Raw genomic sequence first — 20,614 nt, forward strand, 5'->3', positions numbered from 1 at the left:
AATGGAGGTAAGCAGGTAGCTGAAAGAGCTGTTTATTGTGATTAAAGCACTGCATACTTTAGATCTGGAGTAAAATGGATAAAACAAGCCTATAAAGGGCACTTGTTGGATGATTTCTAGATTGCTAAGTCTTGAGACAGGTATGTATATTTGCCGCTTCTGTTACTAATTTACATTTCCTTAAATTAACCTGAAACCATACTGAGTACTAGAATATGAAGACGATTTTGTTTTTAAGACTACCAGGAGTAATTCTCCAAGCAGATTCTGAAAAGGAACTGCAGAAAATGATAGGGGTTTGGATTGTAAAACTTAAGAAACTGAGTACAGACAAGATAGTGGTCATAGAAGTAAATGAAAGAAATCAGAAGAAGCTTAAGAATGAGGCAGAAAATGAACCAGGTTAATAACTTCATATATCTGGGAGGTGTGATTGAGAAGTAGGGAAGTCTAAATGAGGACATCATAACAAGAATCATAAGTGCTATAACCATCCAGTATAAAATGCCAAGGTGTGACAATAGACTGTCAAAGAAGTAAAAAAGTAAAGTGTACAAAACAGCAAGTCATCAATGCAGTTGTATGGCACAGGAACCCGAGCAGTGAAAGAAGAGCAGTGAAGGAAGCTTGAGGCCATAGAGATGAAGTGCCTGAGATGGTAGAGGGATACATAGAGTAGTACAGACAACGAAATGAGAACTCTGAGCAGAAGCCAGTGTAACCTCAGTTACAGAAAAGGTCAAGGAGAACAGATTATGATGATTTAGTCAAATGTGAGGGAAGATAGAAGATTAAAGAAGATTTGGGAGAGACAGGAAGTAGGCAAGAAATGAACAGGGCATCAAACCAAGAGATGGATGGATCATGAAAAAAGACGTGAGATGAGAAACATGACTATCACAAAGTTAGCAGAGTGGTTCTCAGTAGAGAGAAGTGGTGACAGATGGCACAACACTCCACATAAAAATGTGAAATGGGGAGTTGGTGATAGTGGTGATAATGGTGATAATGGTGATAATGGTGATGGTGATGGTGACTATCAGGCATAGTGTTCTCAGACATCAAGTGGAATATTTGAAAATCTTTATACAACTTAAAAACCTTGCGATAAAATCCAGGGAAACTAAAAGTGAAATACAACTTGTCATATAAATGCAGATCAAGAATTTGTCAATTCCTATTTAAGTCTCAGTATAATATTTTTTGCAGAAAAGAAGTAAACTGCATATGGATTATGTGAAAGCTAAATCAGTAATGTGGTTCCTTCACATGGTTGATTGGTTTCTAAACTGGAAGGCTAGACTTTGATAGATGTAGCCCAAAGGTTGAAAGCTAACATTTATTCACATGTGGTACTGAAATATGGGTCAGTGATGTTACTACGTATCCGATTTGTAGAACTGCTGAGGATGTTATGGTTACCACTCTTTCCCAGTCATCTGTCTCAAAAATGAATTCATTATAACTCATACGTTTGCCTTGAAAGCCTCCTGAACAATATTGTTGCAGATTATGGAATATTCAGAAGGATGTTTAGATGTATGGGCCATGAAAATTAGTTGGTGGGAAGAGAGAACGCATTACTGATCAATTCATTGCGATTTATTTATATATGATGGCATGATTTACTGTTACTGGATTGAAACAGTATTTTCTAAAACAATCACATTAAGTAAAAAAACTAAACTAAACTGAAACTGGCTCGCGATACAATACTTTTAAAAGTCCTACGTCGGAAGCAGAAGTTGCAGCCAACACTTTGAAATCACCATGGGGTGTATCCAAAACTATGACAACATCACAGGGTATGACAGACTGAAAAGCTCTAAAATCATACACTTGCAAACACCAAGCCCTTTAAAATACATCCACAGGATTTTAATTAAGACTATGTTTAAAATAAAAGTCACACTAGACGCACCCATCAACCATCCCCCCAAACCACCTGCAGTACATGTAAAGGAATGCACATATTTGTACAGCAGTTATTGTATAAAATGTTTGCTGTTGACCTTTCATGTGTTTTAGGGAAGATGGTTTTCATTGGCTCTCATTAATACATGACATGCACATGTAAGTTACACATTTGTAGCACATGGAGTGTGCTAATTCTAACCCTGAGCTGCCAAAAGTAAGCGATCAAATATCCTGTTGCAGCACACACTGGCAGTCACCACAGAAGAGCATGGGAGATATTTTTACAGCTTTGAAAGCTCTAACACACATTTGACTGCTAAACAGAAAAAAGGATGTCAAGGAGAAGTATATAAAAGCTTTTTAAAGCTGTTGGCTGTGTAGGAGCACTAGATATGTTACAGCTTTCAAGGCAGTAAACCCGTCACACTCATACACTTTTTTCTGCAGGTAGTAGTACATTGAAGTTGCTGTACTTTCACATACCACAAAGAATTATGATCCTCCAGTCACAGCTACTTATGTGTTCTCAACATTGATTTAAGATGCATCTGTCAAGCGTTGCAATTTCTTAATAGCAATGTCTTGAATATACATGTTGGTTATGATCATAAAGCTTATGTGTATATATGTATATATATATATATATATATATATATATATATATATATATATATTAGGTGATATAGATGTAGATATAGCTTTTACATACTACATATATATATATATATATATATATATATATATATATGTGTGTGTGTGTGTGTGTTTATACACAAGCGCACACACACACACACACACACACACACACACACACACACACACACACACATGGTCATGTATATATTTTTATTCTTATACATGATGTATTTTATTTTACTTTCCAATCTGTACATAGCATATTTTATGCTAAATGCAGTGAGACATGCTTGCAGCCCATTATGAATATTCTGCAAAGTGCACAAAATCAATTGACTCACAAGTAAAACAGCCAGGTGGAATACAATTTTTGTTAGTAACACAACAAAAACTGACAGTTCTTCCATTATAAATCTACAATAATTAACAATTCAAGTACTTATAAATACCCTTTTAATTGTTACGCTTCTTTATTAAATGTAATTCTATATTTTTATCTCTTTTATTTGTAAATTCAGGCCTATTACCTAATATTTCCACTAATCTTGGAATGCCTTTAAGTACCTTCCCATTATTTACTATAAATGTTCTTAAAATTATACAAATCAGTTGTACAGGAGAGTTAATCTTGAACTTTGCAGTTGTATCTTTGCTACCATCTAGTGGTAAACATTTGAAATTACATCTCTCAGAGACTAGCTTAGTTGAGTAATTAAAGTGAGTCTTGTTTCAATGTGCTGAAAGATGAAACAAAACACTGGAAATAAAAATGAGTCTTCATAACTGAAATTTTATAGCATTTTTTTATTTTGATAATGGCTTTTTAGTGTTTATTAGGCTTTTTGTTTTTAATTAATCAAATTGCTGAGCAGAGGTAATTTGGACTGTAATATAATAAAACTAAAACACTTAAAAAAAAAAAAAACAGACAGGAAAAGGAGCCTGGGGAGACATCTGTAAGATACAATGCAAAGTTTAGTTGTGTAACTGTAAAATCTGCTGCAACATGATGGAGGCTATGGATTGCACACAAATATGTCTGAGCATTTATGGCAAATGGCACACTTTGAGAAAAATAAAGGAATTTTATAACATGCTGCATGCACAACAGATCTTAACTAAAGTAGGCTGATATTGTATGAAGCAATTTCATTTAACCTTCAGAAATCACATATAGCATTACCTGCTATAATTATCAAGAATGTAGGGAAGCTGTAATAAAATAAGAACCCAGTAAATAACCTGTCCTTCTAGTTCACTTTCAGTAGTTTTATCTATGCTGCCTTTCTGGACACAAGCTGAGTGTTCTCATTCTAAAGGTTGTGACTGCATTCTGGCTAGATTAAGAAAGAACTTTCCCAGCATCCATATGAATACTGGATTTGTATGCATTATGCCTCATTAAAATTAATTGGGATCTAACTACTGCAAGGCTGTTAACATTAAAACATTGGAGTTTTATCACTTCTTCTGGATGGTTCGAACCAGCAGAATACCAACCAGTCATCACCAACATTACTACTAAGTACTCAATGACTATGAAAGCAGAAAGCTGTGTCCTTCCATAAGGATGGAGTGCAAAATTTAGGGCGTACAGTTTAGAAAAACAGACTGCTCCCAGGAAATGGGACATGTGACAGTTTTAAAAATAGGAATAGGTTCATAGGTAGGTACTAGGCTATCTGCCCGAAGGCAATTATAAGCCTAGCCAGAATGTGTTGGCTTTCGCTGCCCCCTTAAATTAGTTCCCTGTGCCTCTGTCCAGCAGATCCACTGAAGTGATCCCCGGGGTAAACTTTCTGTTTCCCATCCACTCGTCAAGGTTTCTCTTGAAGAGTGCTAGTGAGGAGCTTTGCCTAATGTAGATTGGAATCTTGTTCCAAAGCATAGGAAGTCTCTGGGACAGGAATCTACCCCTCCAGCATGTCAAATTTATTGTTGTGGTGAGGTTTAGATTCCTAGAGTGTGTGGCTCGAGGGGACAAGGTTTTCTTTAGGTGGAGCATGTCCATCAATTCTGGGTTGGACATGGCCTTGTATGTCAGGCAGAAATCACCTCTGAGCAGGCGGTATGCAACCGAGTACAGCTGGAGTTTCTTCAGTTGAGCTGCATAGGGCATCTGTTTGAGGCCAGTGATCCTCTTGGTGAGGTACTTCAGTGGTCTTTCCAGCTGTTGTAGGTGTCTTGTAAGGTGCATCCCAAATGGGGCACTGTACTCTATGATGGGTCTGATGAGTGATGAGTAGAGGGGCACAATGACCTCTTTTGATCCGGATGCAAACCCTTTTGTGATTAGGTGGGCCACATAGCAGGATTTTCTAACCACTTTGGCAATGTGATTACCAAAGGAGAGATTACTATCTACTTGGGTACCCAGAACCCTTATTACGTTTTCCGTACTTAGGGGACTACCACCTATGTGGTAGTTTGTGGGTACTTTGTTATTTCCAAAGGGAATAACTATGCACTTTTTGGCATTTAGCTTGAGGCCATGATTTTGACACCAGGTATCCGCCTCAGTGAAACCCTTTTGGAGGATGTCTGTCTCAGCCGGTGAGTCAATTATAGCCCCTAGTTTGTAGTCGTCTGTGAACTTGGTCAGCCATAGTCCTCCTGTGCTTCTCTGTACCTCTGAGAAGTATATGCCGAACAGGAGGAGTCATAGGACTGAGCCCTGGGGAACTCCACTTGTAACCAGTTTAGAGTCAGACCTAGCTCCTGCAACTCTCACTATGTCGGTTCTGTCCATAAGTCAAATGGCAACCCATCTTATGACATAGGGGTTTATGTTCAGGCTGGTGAGATTGTCTATAATACCAGAATGGGGAATGGTGTCGAAGGCCTTCACGAGGTCTAGGTAAGCTGTGTGTACCACCTTTCCCTTGTCTATAGCCTTGGTAACTGTCTCAAAGAAGTCCACCAGGTTTAGGAGGCATGATCTGCCCTTAACAAAGCCGAACTGGGTAGGGTCCAGTGCTTGGAGGTTCCCAATGTCTCTGTTAATGAGTTCCATGATGATGCGCTCCATAGCCTTGCAGACCAAGCTAGTCAGGCTTGTAGGGTGATAGTTCCCGGGGTCTGTTGTGGCACCACCTTTGTGGAGCAGAATAACCATTGCTGTGCACCACTCTATGGGTACATAGCCTGTGGAGAGGCTGAGTTTGAACAGTGTGTTTAGGTGAGGGGTTAGTTCGTCTTTGAGCTTGTGTAGGACGCAGCCTGGGACACCGTCCGGTCCCATTGATGCTGTGTTTTTGGCTTTGGAGAGGGATATTTTAACCTGAGTGTCTGTGATTTCAGGGGCTCTACATTCTTCTGGTATGGTTATGGGCCCTTTTGGGGGTGAGAGGGGGGTGAAGTTTGTATTTAACCTGTCTGCCAGGATGTTGGCAATATCAGTTGGTTCAGTGTATTTTGTGCCATTCTGCACTAACTCCGAGCAGATGTTATACTATGTTATACTAATACAAATATAGACCATAATCATAACATCTGAAACACTCAAGTGTAGGGAAATTATCATTTTTGTACTTAGTTATCCTCCACTGAATAGTGTTCAGTGTGAATTAACTACCAGTAACATCTGTGCTGTCATGGTCCTTGTCTGCTTCTGTGTCTCTTTCATTGGTTGGTTGTTTTGATAATGTTAATAGTACACAGAGTACATTTTCACAGCTTTATATTCTAGTAATTTCAGAAGAAAAATGATTGCAATTGAAATCCCATGCACTTACTAAGTAGAAAAAAACAAATGTGGTAACCACATAGCTGACTGATAAGGTATAAAATAGTATTTTTGGTTGAGCTAACAGTGTGGTACTAATGAGAGAATAACAGCAAAACGTTCTCACAGTTTTTCAAGTGTCTGAACAAGTGGGGATGCACAGGTATATAATTTGCCCATTTTACATCACCCAGCATTCAAAACCATGTGGCATCTCTATGCATGTGTATATAACTCTAGCCTGAAGGAGGACAGTCAGTGTTCCTTTCTTAGCCTGAAAACAGCACCCTAGATAAGCTAGCTTACATCTCCACCCTCTTTTTGACTAACTAATAATACCTACTCATGTATAGTAACACACTTCATAAAAGTAAAGAATTAGTGTACTTTTCCTATTGCTGCCCTCTCCCTTTTAATACAGTAAATGCTGCGCCCATTTCTTGGATCTTACAGCCCCAGCCGTTCTAATTTAGCACTGCATGTATATTGTCAAAACTACCTTTTCTCACCAATTTGCATATCCTGATCATAGGTAATGTCTTATTGTATAAAGTCAGTTCCTTCTAGCCCCTCCTCTCCCTTGTAGTTCATCGAGCAGGCTACCTACTCTCCACTACCTGACCTTGGGCATCAACAGTAAAATTGCATTGTGTAGGGTCACCCATCAATGCCTATGAAATGTATACACACACACACAGTCCTTGACCAGTTTAATCTGTGTAACTTTCTCTACATATGTATCTAAGGATAAGTCTTTTCACAGCTGTGCTAAGTTATTCTGCTGCAGCCCATCTAAAACAATCTTCTTCTTCTTTCGGCTTTTTCCCAGTTAGGGGTCACCACAGCAGATCATCTGTCCGCTCGTGATTGGCAGTGGAGTTTTACAGTGTTGAGTTGCCAGCCCGGCACCCAACCTTCCACAGAAGGCACACATACATGCACACACTCACACCTAGGGCCAATTTAGAGTGTCCGATTCACCTACTGCATGTCTTTCGAATGTGGGAGGAAACCTAAGCACCCGGAGGAAACCCACACGACCACAGGGAGGACATGCAGACTTCGCCCATCTAAAACAATGTAGTGTGATATTTCATGGCTGGGACCTACTTATGTAGCTTATTTAACTGTTGTTACACATCACTAGAAATAAGATGGTTTTCAAATGCAGCATGAAAGCTGTTCATTCAGTGCAAAGTGTAAAAGGTTAAGGGATCCAGTCAAGCAAAGTGCCTTGAGGCACATAGAGCTGCCCTCCATTTATCTATCTGTACGGACAGAAGAGAAAAATATACCCAGCAGAGAGAAGGAGTGTTAGGACTAATAATACTACAGTATATTGCTCTGTATTATAATACTTTTCAGATTATTGCACTGTTGCACCCTTCTTTTATATTTTAAGAACTGTTTTGTTTTTGTCAGCACTGTGTAATGTTCCTTACAGTTTTGTAGTCATTTACATTACACAATGTATTTAAGTACTGTTTGCATGCTGTGATGGGTACAGAGACCAATCTCTTTGTAAATCACTATCACATCATAATACAATACTGTAGTAGAACAAAACATAAAGGACTAATGCCTTATTACTTAAGACACAAATTCCTAATACCCCACCTGAAAACTATGTTTTGTACTAGTCATTTTGATTAGTGGTTAATGAAACTGGAAACATGTATCATATACCTCCTCAACAGGCTTCTTATATGTTAGTAAACATATTTTTAATGGCATGTAACTTTAATTCCTAGCACATGCTCAAGTATTATGTGTTTGTACATCACAACTGCTCATTATAAAGTGTATATTGGAAAATGATCTACCTTTAAAATTACTAAATTTCTTCTGAGATATTTTAAGCATAACATGACTGAATTAGTTGGTGAATATTTTCACTTGAAATCAATGCAGGATACAAGAATTACAGAAACGCGCTCACCTTTACCTTAAACACCTGGTGGAGTGTGTGCACCTACTGAAGCATAGTATCAGAGCCTAGCTGGAGAAACATTTCACTTCATGTATGATAGGGCAACATAGATAATTTCTGTATCAGAAGCACATTTTTTGCTACATTTCTTAACTTTTCTGATTTGGTCCCCACAAGATGACCATTGTTTTTCATACATGTTCGGGCTTTGGGGCAAGACAGTTACAGCAGACTATAAAGTCTGCTCATTACCTACTCATGTATAACTATCAGGTAACATATGTAGCGTAGCTTTTATATAAGCATTATATGCTAATAGTTAGTGCTGCAATGAAAATTAAACAACATGCAGTAAAACCGTAATGAAAATGAAACTCATAGTTACTTATTGGAAAACAAACCTCATAGCTACAGATATAAATGAAACAAATAATATAAAGTTATTTTCTGATCACTTGAATGATAAGGATCTGGTATGGGTATAACAGAAAAACTTCCTCATAGTTATAAATGAGGTAGAACAATATGTTCAGGCATGTAATGCTCCAAAGTGAAATCATCTTCTTCATTTAACACTGAGACATATTTGTATAGATCTGCAAACTATTGGTTGAAGCGATTACTTAATGAGGAATTGCTAAGCTTAATATGTTGTATATGTTGGGGTGTGTGTGTGTGTGTGTGTGTGTGTGTGTGTGTGTGTGTGTGTGTGTGTGTGTGTGTGTGTGTGTGTATTTATATGAGTATGTTTACTTTTGTCAAAACTTCCAAACGTCAACATTTGTTTTGTCAATACACTTTGGTTGACAAAACAGATGACTGACACATGTGTGAGACTGAACCTTTCTAGAGATGGGAACATGTCCCTTCCCCAGGATTGTGCTACAGAGTGAAGGTGTAGGGGGATATATGTAATGAAAACTCTCTTTCTAATAACCACACTTTTCAATTCAGTCCAAGACAGCTTTAAAGGAAATAAAGAAACAATTGTACCTGCCTAGTTTCCCAAAAGGAAGCCCCTGAGAATGGCAATATATAATTGCAGAAATGTTGCAAACATCAAGGCAGTTAAGAAATATTGGAGACAGCAAGGATACATAATTTATGAAGATGCTCTTGCAGATCATCTACCAGTAGCAGTACAAGGGAGCTTTAAGAGATACAGTTTCCTGTCTTTGGCACTGAGGGAAGCTGCTGAACAATGCAGTAAATCCTATTTAATCTGGTTCCTTGTTAGGCTTCATTTAAGCTTAAGGATTAATAGTGTTGATAGATATTACTCGAAAACAGCCTGCACTGTTGTTAAATGGTCTTAGAAAATAATGTACTACCTCTCATAAGGTTTCAGGAACTGAATCGTTTTTTTAATGGTACTTTGAGTAAACTGGTACTGTAGGAAGTTCCTGCTCTGTAAATATGCAACAAGTGTACAATGGATAAATATAGTTTACATCCCCTAAAAAGAAGTTATAGCAGTAATTATGTGTCAGCTGGCTCTAGAGAAATAGGCTATTTCTTTTCCAGGTAGTAAAAATATTACTTAAAAGTTGGCAGAAATAACTTTTTTTAAACTTCATTCATTTTACATATCTCATATATACATAAGCTTGTCACACTTATTCAAACCTGAGCTACTTTAATCAATGCCTTTCGCAGTTTAAATCCTATACAGATGTGTACAGTTATTCCCTCACATACTTTCTTATTTGTCAGTGCTACATTCAAAGATTTCCATTCAGAACAGTAAGTCAGATTAACACATATTAATGCTGACAGAGTACAGCTATTTCAACATGCAAGCCTATAGTTGGTAAATTCAAGCTTACTCTGTATTTACAGACAAGTTACACACTAGAATTTCTGCACAGTTAGCCATGAGCTTAAATGGATAATAGTAGCTTTCTCATTGTTTTTCGGGCTCCTTTTTTCTTCCCTGCCTGACATCCGTCAGGCTCCATGCCAGCATTCTTCAGCTCATTCTGTTTCCCATACTGAGGCCTCAGGGAGCCTTCCAAACAATCAAGGACACGATAGTCCAGGATCTCTTGTACCTTTGCAAATGAAAGAAACCCACAAATGTCAGGGCATGGGATCTAAACCTGCTTCAGTAGATCAGTAAAATAAGGTGGAGAGAGAGACAGATTTCTTGCTCAGCATCTCCCTCAACTCTAAAACAGACTTCTGCAGCAGATAAATCAGGGTGAAACACTATCTTCCTTCAAATGGGACATGGATATTTGGATGGGTATTTATAATTTCACCCGAGACTTGACTGGCCTAGACCTCCTTGACAGGGGAGGTACAATCTACAGAATGAAATGTCAAGGTATAATTGATTTAAGACTCAGTAGCCATGAACGTCCTAGGTTTCCTATGATATAAGGCACTTTATGTAAAGTTACCAATGTTATTACATTAAACAGGCAGAGAATGTGGACAAATCAATTTAAAAACAGTTTTTTTTTTTTATTTATTGTTTGTTAACTAGGGTAGTGAAGTGAAATGATCCATCCCAGGCTCATAACAGCAAAGATGTCTACTAAAAGTAAAAAAAAAAAAAAAAAAAAAAAAAAACTGTTCAGAAATATAGGTGAACGATATGTGTGGTATTCATAATTCTGAGATTCATACTTATGTAGTGGTTATTCATGCAAGGCACCGCTATGCCAATCTGATAATTCAGTTATTGCAGGGTATCTGCACTAAATAAGGCAATGCAAAGTCATTTTAAAGAAATGTCCACTTGTGGCAAATACGTAAATGATGTGTAGTTAATCCTAAAGTAAGTGCAAAGTACTACATGGAAACTTAAGTGTTCTTTATACTTAATGCGCACATTTATACACATGAAAAAATTATTGTAAGCATATTCGTGTAGATTTACATCAGTATTTTACAGCTATAGATGCATATTTACATATATTTCTTTACTCATAAACATTTGCATTTACACACAAAAGTATGTTATCACATAAACATTCCATGTTTGTATACAGATTCATTGATGTAAAAGGATATGTTTATGCCTACTCATACATTAGAATTGCATGTATATATACATTTGAACTTACACATGCATTTTTTCTACCATATACCTTAAGTTATGCTATATTCATATAGTATGTTTTTTAAATCTATGTTTGATATGATTTAAAAAAGTAAAAATACTTACTATAGAACTCAGGCCTTCTTGCCATCACCTGATCTGCCCACTCAGCCAGTTGGTCAGGCCTACACTTCTGTAGGTCATTGTACCTGTGGTGACCCTGGAGGCCAGAGTGTTTAATCCCTGTCAGGGATAATAAATGCTCACCAAACTCATGTCAGATGTCAATTATTTTCCAGTCTAACTTTTGTATGCAAGACTCAATCCTCTCCAGTTATGAATCCCTAAGAAGGTGGAGCATAATTTTGGTCTCCTCATAGAAAGAGCTCAGAGCTCAGCCTCATGGTTTCACAGGTGCTGCTGTCATTCAGAATGCCAGTGCCAGAATGAAGAATGCAAGTCTAGGGCTGTGGTACACAAGTTTGATATCCACTTGTGCCTAGAAAAGATTGTGCATCATTTCTTTCTTTTTTTCTTTCTTTCTTTCTTAATGGCTAAAAAAATAACTTGAAAAATGCTAGCATGGTGAGAAAGTGTGTATCTCAGGTGCTTATTGTAACAGCTACACCTCAATTACATGTAGTGTGTGTGTGTGTGTGTGTGTGTGTGTGTGTGTGTGTGTGTGTGTGTGTGTGTGTGTGTGTGTGTGTGTGTGTGTGTAAGACTGTGTATGAGCCTGAAAATGTAAAAAAAAAGCAAGTTCTTTATGAATATTACGTTGGAGTCAGTATTCATTTGGCAGAGATGATAATAGCTCCACAGACTGCTCTGACCATACATTTTTAAATATATCACAGTACAGGACAGTGTAGGAAGAACACTTAAATCTGGAGAAGTTAAACAAGATGTTGTAATTTGTGTTTTGTTAGCTTGTCTAAACAAGCAATCAAAGTGTGACAGAGATTTTGGTTTCTAGAAAATTTGAATTTCCAATAATGCCCAGTGCTTTGTGAAGGGATGTTTTATGAAAAAGGCAGGGCTTACCAAAAGAATAAGATATTAGTTTACAGCATATAGATGTTGTTTGCAGTTAGTACAATATACAGGCTATGCTGTGGCTAACTGAAAAAGAGAGAAAGAAGAAAAATATAATTGTCATGTCAGTCTAAGACACTGTTAGATATCTAAGATTGTACTTTTCAACTGTCCAGATTTTTGCCTCATATTTTTGGTCCAGCACTCATAAAATTTGTGGTTGTCAGGCAAATCATTGAGGATTGAAGTTATTAAATAATCACATGCATTTGAGTTTCAGACTTCATAACCTTGAGAAAATGCATATGAACACAAAAAATATTATTCTAGTAACTTTCTAAGTATAATTTGACCCTGATTTTACACTTTTATCCGAAAGTATTATAGTTTTGTCCAGAATTCTCATGCTAAGAGTTTGAGAGGTATGTCTATTAAGAGCACCAATACTGAACAAAGTTTTGTTATACTGTTAAAATTGTCTGAATATTAAGGCCTTACTGACTGTTAAGCTTATGGTTAGTAGTGTTATTACCAGAATGCTGCCTTTTTTAATAATAACTACTGTCTTGTCATGAATAAAACAGAGAAACCAAAACAAAAAACACACTAATCTGCAGCAGTTTGGATTCAAGGTAAATTCAGTATGACATCTTGCATCACCAGAAGACAAAATATTTGCTGCTGTTTAGTACACCATTGTTCTTTCTACAGGTGTATGGACATTTTCATGAACAGCCATAACTTAATCATGTGATTCAGAATGATCAGGCTGGGAAAAATGTACTGCCACTGGCCTGTCAGCCATTTTGCATGAAACTTTGTGTTTATGGGCATGCATCCTACTTCTAAGTGATTGGCGTTTCTCTCCTATATAACCTCTCTCTGGACTCTTCCTCATTTGATTAGATAAACCGCATTTTTAGAAGGGCATGTCTCTTAAAATACAAGTAGAGAGAAATGCTGTTAATTCTGAGAAACCACAGTACAAGTGGCAGTGACTGATTTACTGTGACTCTTATAGCGTTGTTTTCCTATATAAATGCTGTACAGTCTTTAAAAAGTACTTGATGAGCTGGGAGCAAATAACTGAGATAATATAGCCTTTTTAAAAATGGAATTTGAGTTTCACTCTCCCAGCATCATTCCTAACCTTACTTTCCTCAGTCAACCAAAGTATTCTATTACTTGCCTTAGAAAAACTCAGCTAAATAGTCAATCCTAAGAATCATATCAAGTTCAAGGCTACTGAATCCTGCAACCAATATGGCTTGCCATTTCCACTCTAGACTGTACCTCCCCTGTTAATGATACCTAGGCCAGTCAAGCCCAGGGTGAATTTACGAATACCCATCCAATTATCTGGGTAGTGTTTGAAGGAAGATAGTGTAGAATATCATTTTAACTGCAGGGGTAGTTTATTCCACAGGAGAAGGAGTCACTGAATAAAAAATCTCTCTCTCCACCTTGTTTTACTTATTTTCTGAAGTAGGTTTACATCACTTGTTCTGGTATTTGTAGGATTGTTTTATTTGTGAATATAGATCTTGAACTACTCATCATCATCTTCTTTCAGCTGTTCCCGTTAGGGGTCGCCACAGCTGATCATCTGTTTCCATTTCTTCCTGTCTTTTGCATCTTGCTCTGCCACACCAACCACCTGCATGTCCTCTCTCACCACATCCATAAACCTTATCTTAGGCCTTCCTCTTTTCCTGTTACCTGGTAGCTTCATCCTTAGCATCTTTTTCCCAATATACTCAGCATCCCTCCTCAGCACATGTCCAAACCAACATAATCTTGCCTCTCTGGCTTTGTCTCCAAACCTTCCAACCTGGGCTGACCCTCTAATATACTTATTCCTAATCCTGTCCACCCTTGTCACATCCAGTGCAAATCTTAACATCTTTAACTCTGCCACATCCAGCTCTAACTCCTTTCTTTTTGTCAGTGCCACTGTCTCCAACCCATATGATGATTGTATTGATACAATGTAGTCCTTTCATTAGTTTTTATACAATTCACTTCTTCATATTGTTTTTTTTTATATCTTGTATTATAAATAATATCTAGTATTGTGTATATTTACCTCCAAACATGTAGCTGTATTAGTGGAGCTTTTCTCCCCGGGACTCCGCTGTAAATGGACCTCCGTCCAGTCGGACTTTCCCGGTTAACAAATGTAAAATAAATAAATAAATAAATAAATAAATATAACATAGCTGGTTTCACTACCCTCTTGTAGACCTTCCCTTTCACTCTTAATGGTACTCGTCTGTCACAAATCACTCCTGACACTCTTCTCCACCCACTTCATCCTGTCTGTACTCTCTTCTTCACCTCTCTTCCACACTCACCATTACTCTGAACTATTGATCCCAAGTATTTAAACTCATCCACCTTCGCCACCTCTACTCCTTGTATCCTTACCATTCCTCTATCCTCCCTCTCATTCACACACATATATTCTGTCTTAGTCTGCTGACCTTTATCTCTTCTCTCTAGAGCATATCTCCATCTCTCCAGGGTCTCCTCCACCTGTTCCCTACTCTCACTACAGATCACAATGTCATCTGCAAACATCATAGTCCACGGGAACTCCTGTCTGATCTCGTCTGTCAACCTGTCCATCACCATTGCAAATAAGAAAGGGCTCAGAGCTGATCCTTGATGTAATCCCACCTCCACCTTAAATGCATCAATCACTCCCACCACAGACCTCACCGCTGTCACACTATACTTGTACATATCCTGTACCAGTCTTACATACTTCTCTGACACTCCCGACTTCCTCATACAAGAGACGTACTCATACAAGAGATACATAGATCTTGTACTACTGAGTATCTGATTTTTTGGAAGGCAAAGCATAGGTCTACTTTGAGGAGGCTATAAAACACTGAAAAGAGGGACAATGCTTGTAGTCTTTTTCTGGTAGGTTATGAATTTTAAGCCTGTCATCTTCTTTGTTAGGATCCTTTGGTGTCTTTGCAACTATTTGATATAGTCAGTGAAGTGCCTACCATAGGGGTTATTGTATTTGAGAACCGGTCTTATCAGTGTTGAATTCAAGAGGACAATAACATCTTTAAATCTAGATGATATTTCCTTGATAATCAGCTGTGTCAAGTAGAAAGTTTTCCTAACAATCATTGTTGCATGATGATAAAAGGAGGGGGAACTGTCAAGCCAAATTCCCAGGTCTATAACTACATTTTCATTTTGATGTAGGTTACAGTCAATGATATATGCTGTGGACGATTTGTTTGCCAAATATGACAATGTTGCATTTTTTAGCATTTAATTTAAGCTAATTTTCAATACACCAGTAATTTATAAGAGTAAATTCCTGCCAGAGGGCTTCTATATCAAAGGAGGAATTGATAATAACTGATAGTTTGTGATTCTCTGCAAAAATTTGGTTAGCCATAGATCTTGGGTTTTGGCCTGTAGAAATGAGAAGTAAATACTGAACAATAACAGTCCCAGCTCTGAGTCCTGTGAGACAACATTGGTCAACTTCATGTTCTAGAATGCTACCCCTGCTACATGCATCATGTCTGTTCAGTATTTTAGCCAATTCACTATCCATATTACCACATAAGGGTCTATTTATAACACATTTAGTTTATTAATTATGCTAGTATGCAGTATGGTGTCAAATGCTTTGGTGAAATAAAGGTAGGCTGTGTTTACACTGTGATCACTGTGAACAGCTTGCTTTACCTTTTCCAAGAATTTTATCAGGTTCATTACACAGGATGCACCATTTAAAAAATCAAACTGCTGTAAATCGCCCTTGATGGGATATTTATATAATTGTTATTCAAGTCTGTTATAATGTGTTTGATGGCCATACAAATGAGTCTCCTCAGGCTGATGGGCCTTTAGTTTCTGTAGTTAGTTGTAGAGCCACCTATGCCATGGAGTGGCATCATCTGTGCTGTACTCCAAACACCTGGGAATGAGCCTGTATCCCAGTTCACATTAAATAGCTTATGAAAACATTCCACCAGGGCATATTAAGTGTTGTTTAATAAAGAGCCCAGTATGTTATCTGGTCCCATGGAGGAAGTGTTCTTAGTCTTGGACAGCATTTTCATTGCATGCTCTTTAGTTATAATGGGGAGTTTGAGAAATATGGTGATTGTAGATGTTTGGATAGTCATCTCAAGAGGGACATTTGCACTAAATGTACTTATTGGTATATTGGTAATGTCCACTGGGTCCAGGTAGGTCTTGCCATTTAGTATGAGTTCTGTACATTGTTGAGTGTTGTTCCTTAGTTTTCTGACATAAATAAAGAAGGATTTGTAATTGTCATTGGCTTCATGTGCTAATCTGAGTTCACGAGCTACCATAGTAGGTCTAATAGACTTTGTAAATTCTTATACACGTTCCTAATATTCTCCTTGACTTGGGGGTCTTTAGATATGTTGTATTTTTTTTCTTTTATTATACAGTTCATTTATATTAGTGAACTACCTGGACAGTTTGCTTTTAAAATGCCCATTGTATTTGCATCTGAATGGTACTGCCAATTCGATGTATTTATTTATGTGGGTATAAAACTCCTTTGTGAAATTTATCTGCTGAGACAATGTCTGGGGAAAGGTTATTTAGACTTCTTGTATTGAGCAGAGTCACTTAATTTGAGCCTAGTAGTGATATGTTTGCTATATTAGACTGTTCATTAACTGAATGTTGTCAAAAATACACTACTGGGCAACAAGGCCTTTAACAAGCATGCAAAACTTTTTGAACAAGATGTGCATACCCTCATTTGCAAATTAAGTAGGACTGTCTAACATCTCATTATATGCTGACACATACTGGACCCCATAGAATGACACCGATGATTTAGCCCATTGTTGAAGCCAATCATCTTTTCTTTTAATCGCAGTATCATTCACGGAGAAGGGAGGAATATATTCAGCATCAGGGTAATTCCTGCATTTGTGACATGCATACTGAGCTCAGACATGTCTCTCTGCTTCTCTCATATAGTTTTTGGCCCTAAATCATTGACCTCTACATGCACAGCTATCATGTTGTGGTTATATTTGTCTGGTGCAAGGGAACTAAGGATTCTTGAAATGTCTAAGATCCTGGCTCCTGAAAGATGACTTTCTGTCACAATGTCTTCGAGTGGGGAATTACTGTTTCTCACTATGGAGTCACCAATCACTAAAACATTGCTGTTTGTGGTGTGGTCTGCTTGTACTGGAACAGAGACTCTATGACTCATGGTGACACTTTGTTAAAGGTGAGATATTATGTGATGCAATGTTTGAATTTGGATTTTTGCTGGGACTTAATTCATATGGATCTATGAGGCTTAGCTAAGCATTTCCTTACAGCATCAGCATAAAATATTTTATTGTGTTTCATGGTTATGTGCATAGTGTGTGGTGTATAGTGCAATGCTCACAGTTTGTGTTTTGTTTTTTTGTTTTGTTTGTTTTTTTTTTGTGAGAATGAGATCTTTATATCTCTTAAATATTTGCACCATTCATTATCTATGAGCAAACAACAGCTGCTACACTTCTTTAGGACATCTAGTGATATAAGGTTGGCAACAGATGGGAGATAAATGGCATGAAGAAAGATCATTGCTCCTAATCTGTCAGCAAAGCTATTCATTTCTGATGTTAATCTAATTCTTCTTTTTACAACAGTTTCTCTGTAAATTAAACAATACATTTATGAATTCTGAAGATACACAGATCATCCCTAGAAGGGTGCCCAGTAAAATACATAATATAAAATGAATGTTTGGTACGCAAGCAAACATCTTTGTACCATAACAGTCATTTAGCATCAAGTGCACCATTGTATTTCATATAGAGTTTTACATTAAAAAAAAATGTTTTCTGTACTTCTTAACTGAGACTAGCTAATTAACGTTATGACACATTCCCCAGAAGGTTAATGGTCTCATGGGAGGGAAATAATGTACCTATAGATGACAGAAGAACTGTGAATCCTGAATAATTTTATAAAAAGTACTAAGTGTAAATATCAAAGGATAACTATAGATATCTTGCTGTATTTATTTCCATAGGATGAAACTTTCAGATGTGCTACACAAAGTAATATAAGAACAAGAGACAATTTCCAAAAAAAACAAGGATTGTAAGATTTCTTTCAGTCCTAACAATATGTATAGTGAGGAAGCTCACTAAGATAGAGATGCCACAGAAGAAACTGCTAGTCATGTGTTTTTAACAAGTATTTGGGGGATCATTCTGTGGAAGGGAAAGTTCAGCCTGGGAAAAGGAAGTACTGTGCTTAAGGCATTGTTGTCCCTTAATGATGAGTACATGGAAACACTGTGACTTCCTTCATTGCTTAAATAACATGATCCCAGTTTCTTGATATCACCTTCTCCATTTGGTTTACCATTTAGTAACATAACTTATGAAACTGCATATACTATTTCCACTCATTTATAGTGTTTCTAATTTCCCCATGTTTGCATAGTCATTGAGTTAGAGTACTTAACGAAGAAGTAAGAGTGTCCTTGCCCCTTAGAAAAAATATTGTGTCACTGCTGTATGGTGTTGCATGGTACTTGGACCCTTTTTTAGTGGTTGAGTTACCTACCAGAGTTGAATATTAACAGACAAGGCTATTATATATCTTTTCAGTATTTTTCTTCTATGTTAACAGATACATATTTCAATAGGAAGAAATTTTCATTCCTAAAACTAATTAAGATTTACTGTTTTTATACATCATGAACATATACTACAAAATGACTTTCTATAAAATTGTTACATTTATTGAGACATTTCAGAAATAAGATGATTGTTCTAATTTTTACACTTTCTCCCTTGTAGAAACCAGCACATTTGAGACCACTATCCTAACAACAAGAAAAGGTAAAAACATTCAGCTTACATTTACAGCATTGTCTTCAGTACATGGTCGAGAGATCAGCTGCAGAAAGGCATAGTATCACATTATTCTGTCATAGGGAATCTGTCTGGAAGGACATTTCTTTGCACATATGTTAATGCAATATAGATTGCTGCATTTTGCTGCATTGTTAAGCTGACTGCAATGTCTTTGTAGTTATGTAATGCAATATAAATTGTTGCATTTATAAGCTTTCTGCAATGTTTAAGATAACTCAGTGAAATGCATTTTCTTTAACACATTCAAAAAAATTTCGGATTGCTACAAAACTGAGCTTTGCTTGAAGTTTGAAGTTGTCCATTATAATCCTTGAAGGAAGTATAATTAGCAAAAGATGTCAGTTGTATTTATGCTGAAATACAGATTACTGTGTCCATGTGAGCTTGTGTGTGTGTGTGTGTGTGTGTGTGTGTGTGTGTGTGTGTGTGTGTGTGTGTTATGTATGTGTAGGCAATAATGCCTGACAGAGCTGACAGGACTGGACCACCCAGCGTAGTTAAGCTTGTTACCACTGCTGCCTGTGGGAGAGCCATGATTTCCTTCTGTAACAGTCAACCTACAGGGTGTTATTATACTTATTCACTGGAGAGTGTTATTATACACTGTAGAGTGTTATTATACTTATTCACTGGAGAGTGTTATTATACACTGTAGAGTGTTATTATACTTATATACTGGAGAGTGTTATTATACTTATTCACTGGAGAGTGTTATTATAATTATTCACTGGAGAGTGTTATTATACTTACACACTGGATAGTGTTATTATACACTGTAGAGTGTTATTATACACTGGAGAGGGTTATTATACTTATTCACTGTAGAGTGTTATTATACTTATACACTGGAGAGTGTTATTATACTTAGTCACTGTAGAGTGTTATTATACTTATTCACTGGAGAGTGTTATTATACACTGTAGAGTGTTATTATACTTAAACACTGGAGAGTGTTATTATACTTATACACTGGAAAGTGTCTTTATACTTATTCACCAAAGAGTGTTATTATACTTATTCACTGGAGAGTGTTATTATACTTATACACTGGAGAGTGTTATTATACTTATACACTGGAAAGTGTCTTTATACTTATTCACTGAAGAGTGTTATTATACTTATTCACTGGAGAGTGTTATTATACACTGGAGAGTGTTATTATACTTATACACTGTAGAGTGTTATTATACTTACACACTGGAGAGTGTTATTATTCACTGTAGAGTGTTATTATACTTATTCACTGGAGAGTGTTATTATACTTATACACTGGAGAGTGTTATTATACTTATACACTGAAAAGTGTCTTTATACTTATTCACTGAATAGTGTTATTATACTTATTCACTGAAGAGTGTTATACTTATTCACTGGAGAGTGTTATTATATACTGGAGAGTGTTATTATAC

At 36.9% G+C, this 20,614-nt stretch overlaps 1 protein-coding gene across 1 annotated transcript in view; it reads left to right on the forward strand.

Moving 5' to 3' along the window:
- LOC122801259 (integumentary mucin A.1-like) overlaps window positions 1–19,243 on the forward strand; it is an 80,090-nt gene extending 60,847 nt beyond the window's left edge. The window contains exon 6 of the mRNA XM_044070810.1: window positions 19,128–19,243. Coding sequence (XP_043926745.1) covers window positions 19,128–19,243 — 116 coding nt within the window. The remainder of the gene's footprint in view (window positions 1–19,127) is intronic.
- The last annotated feature ends 1,371 nt before the right edge of the window (window positions 19,244–20,614 follow it).

Source organism: Protopterus annectens, chromosome 4.part1, assembly GCF_019279795.1.
Source record: "Protopterus annectens isolate FY-2018-M chromosome 4.part1, PAN1.0, whole genome shotgun sequence".
Taxonomy (NCBI): domain Eukaryota; kingdom Metazoa; phylum Chordata; order Ceratodontiformes; family Protopteridae; genus Protopterus; species Protopterus annectens.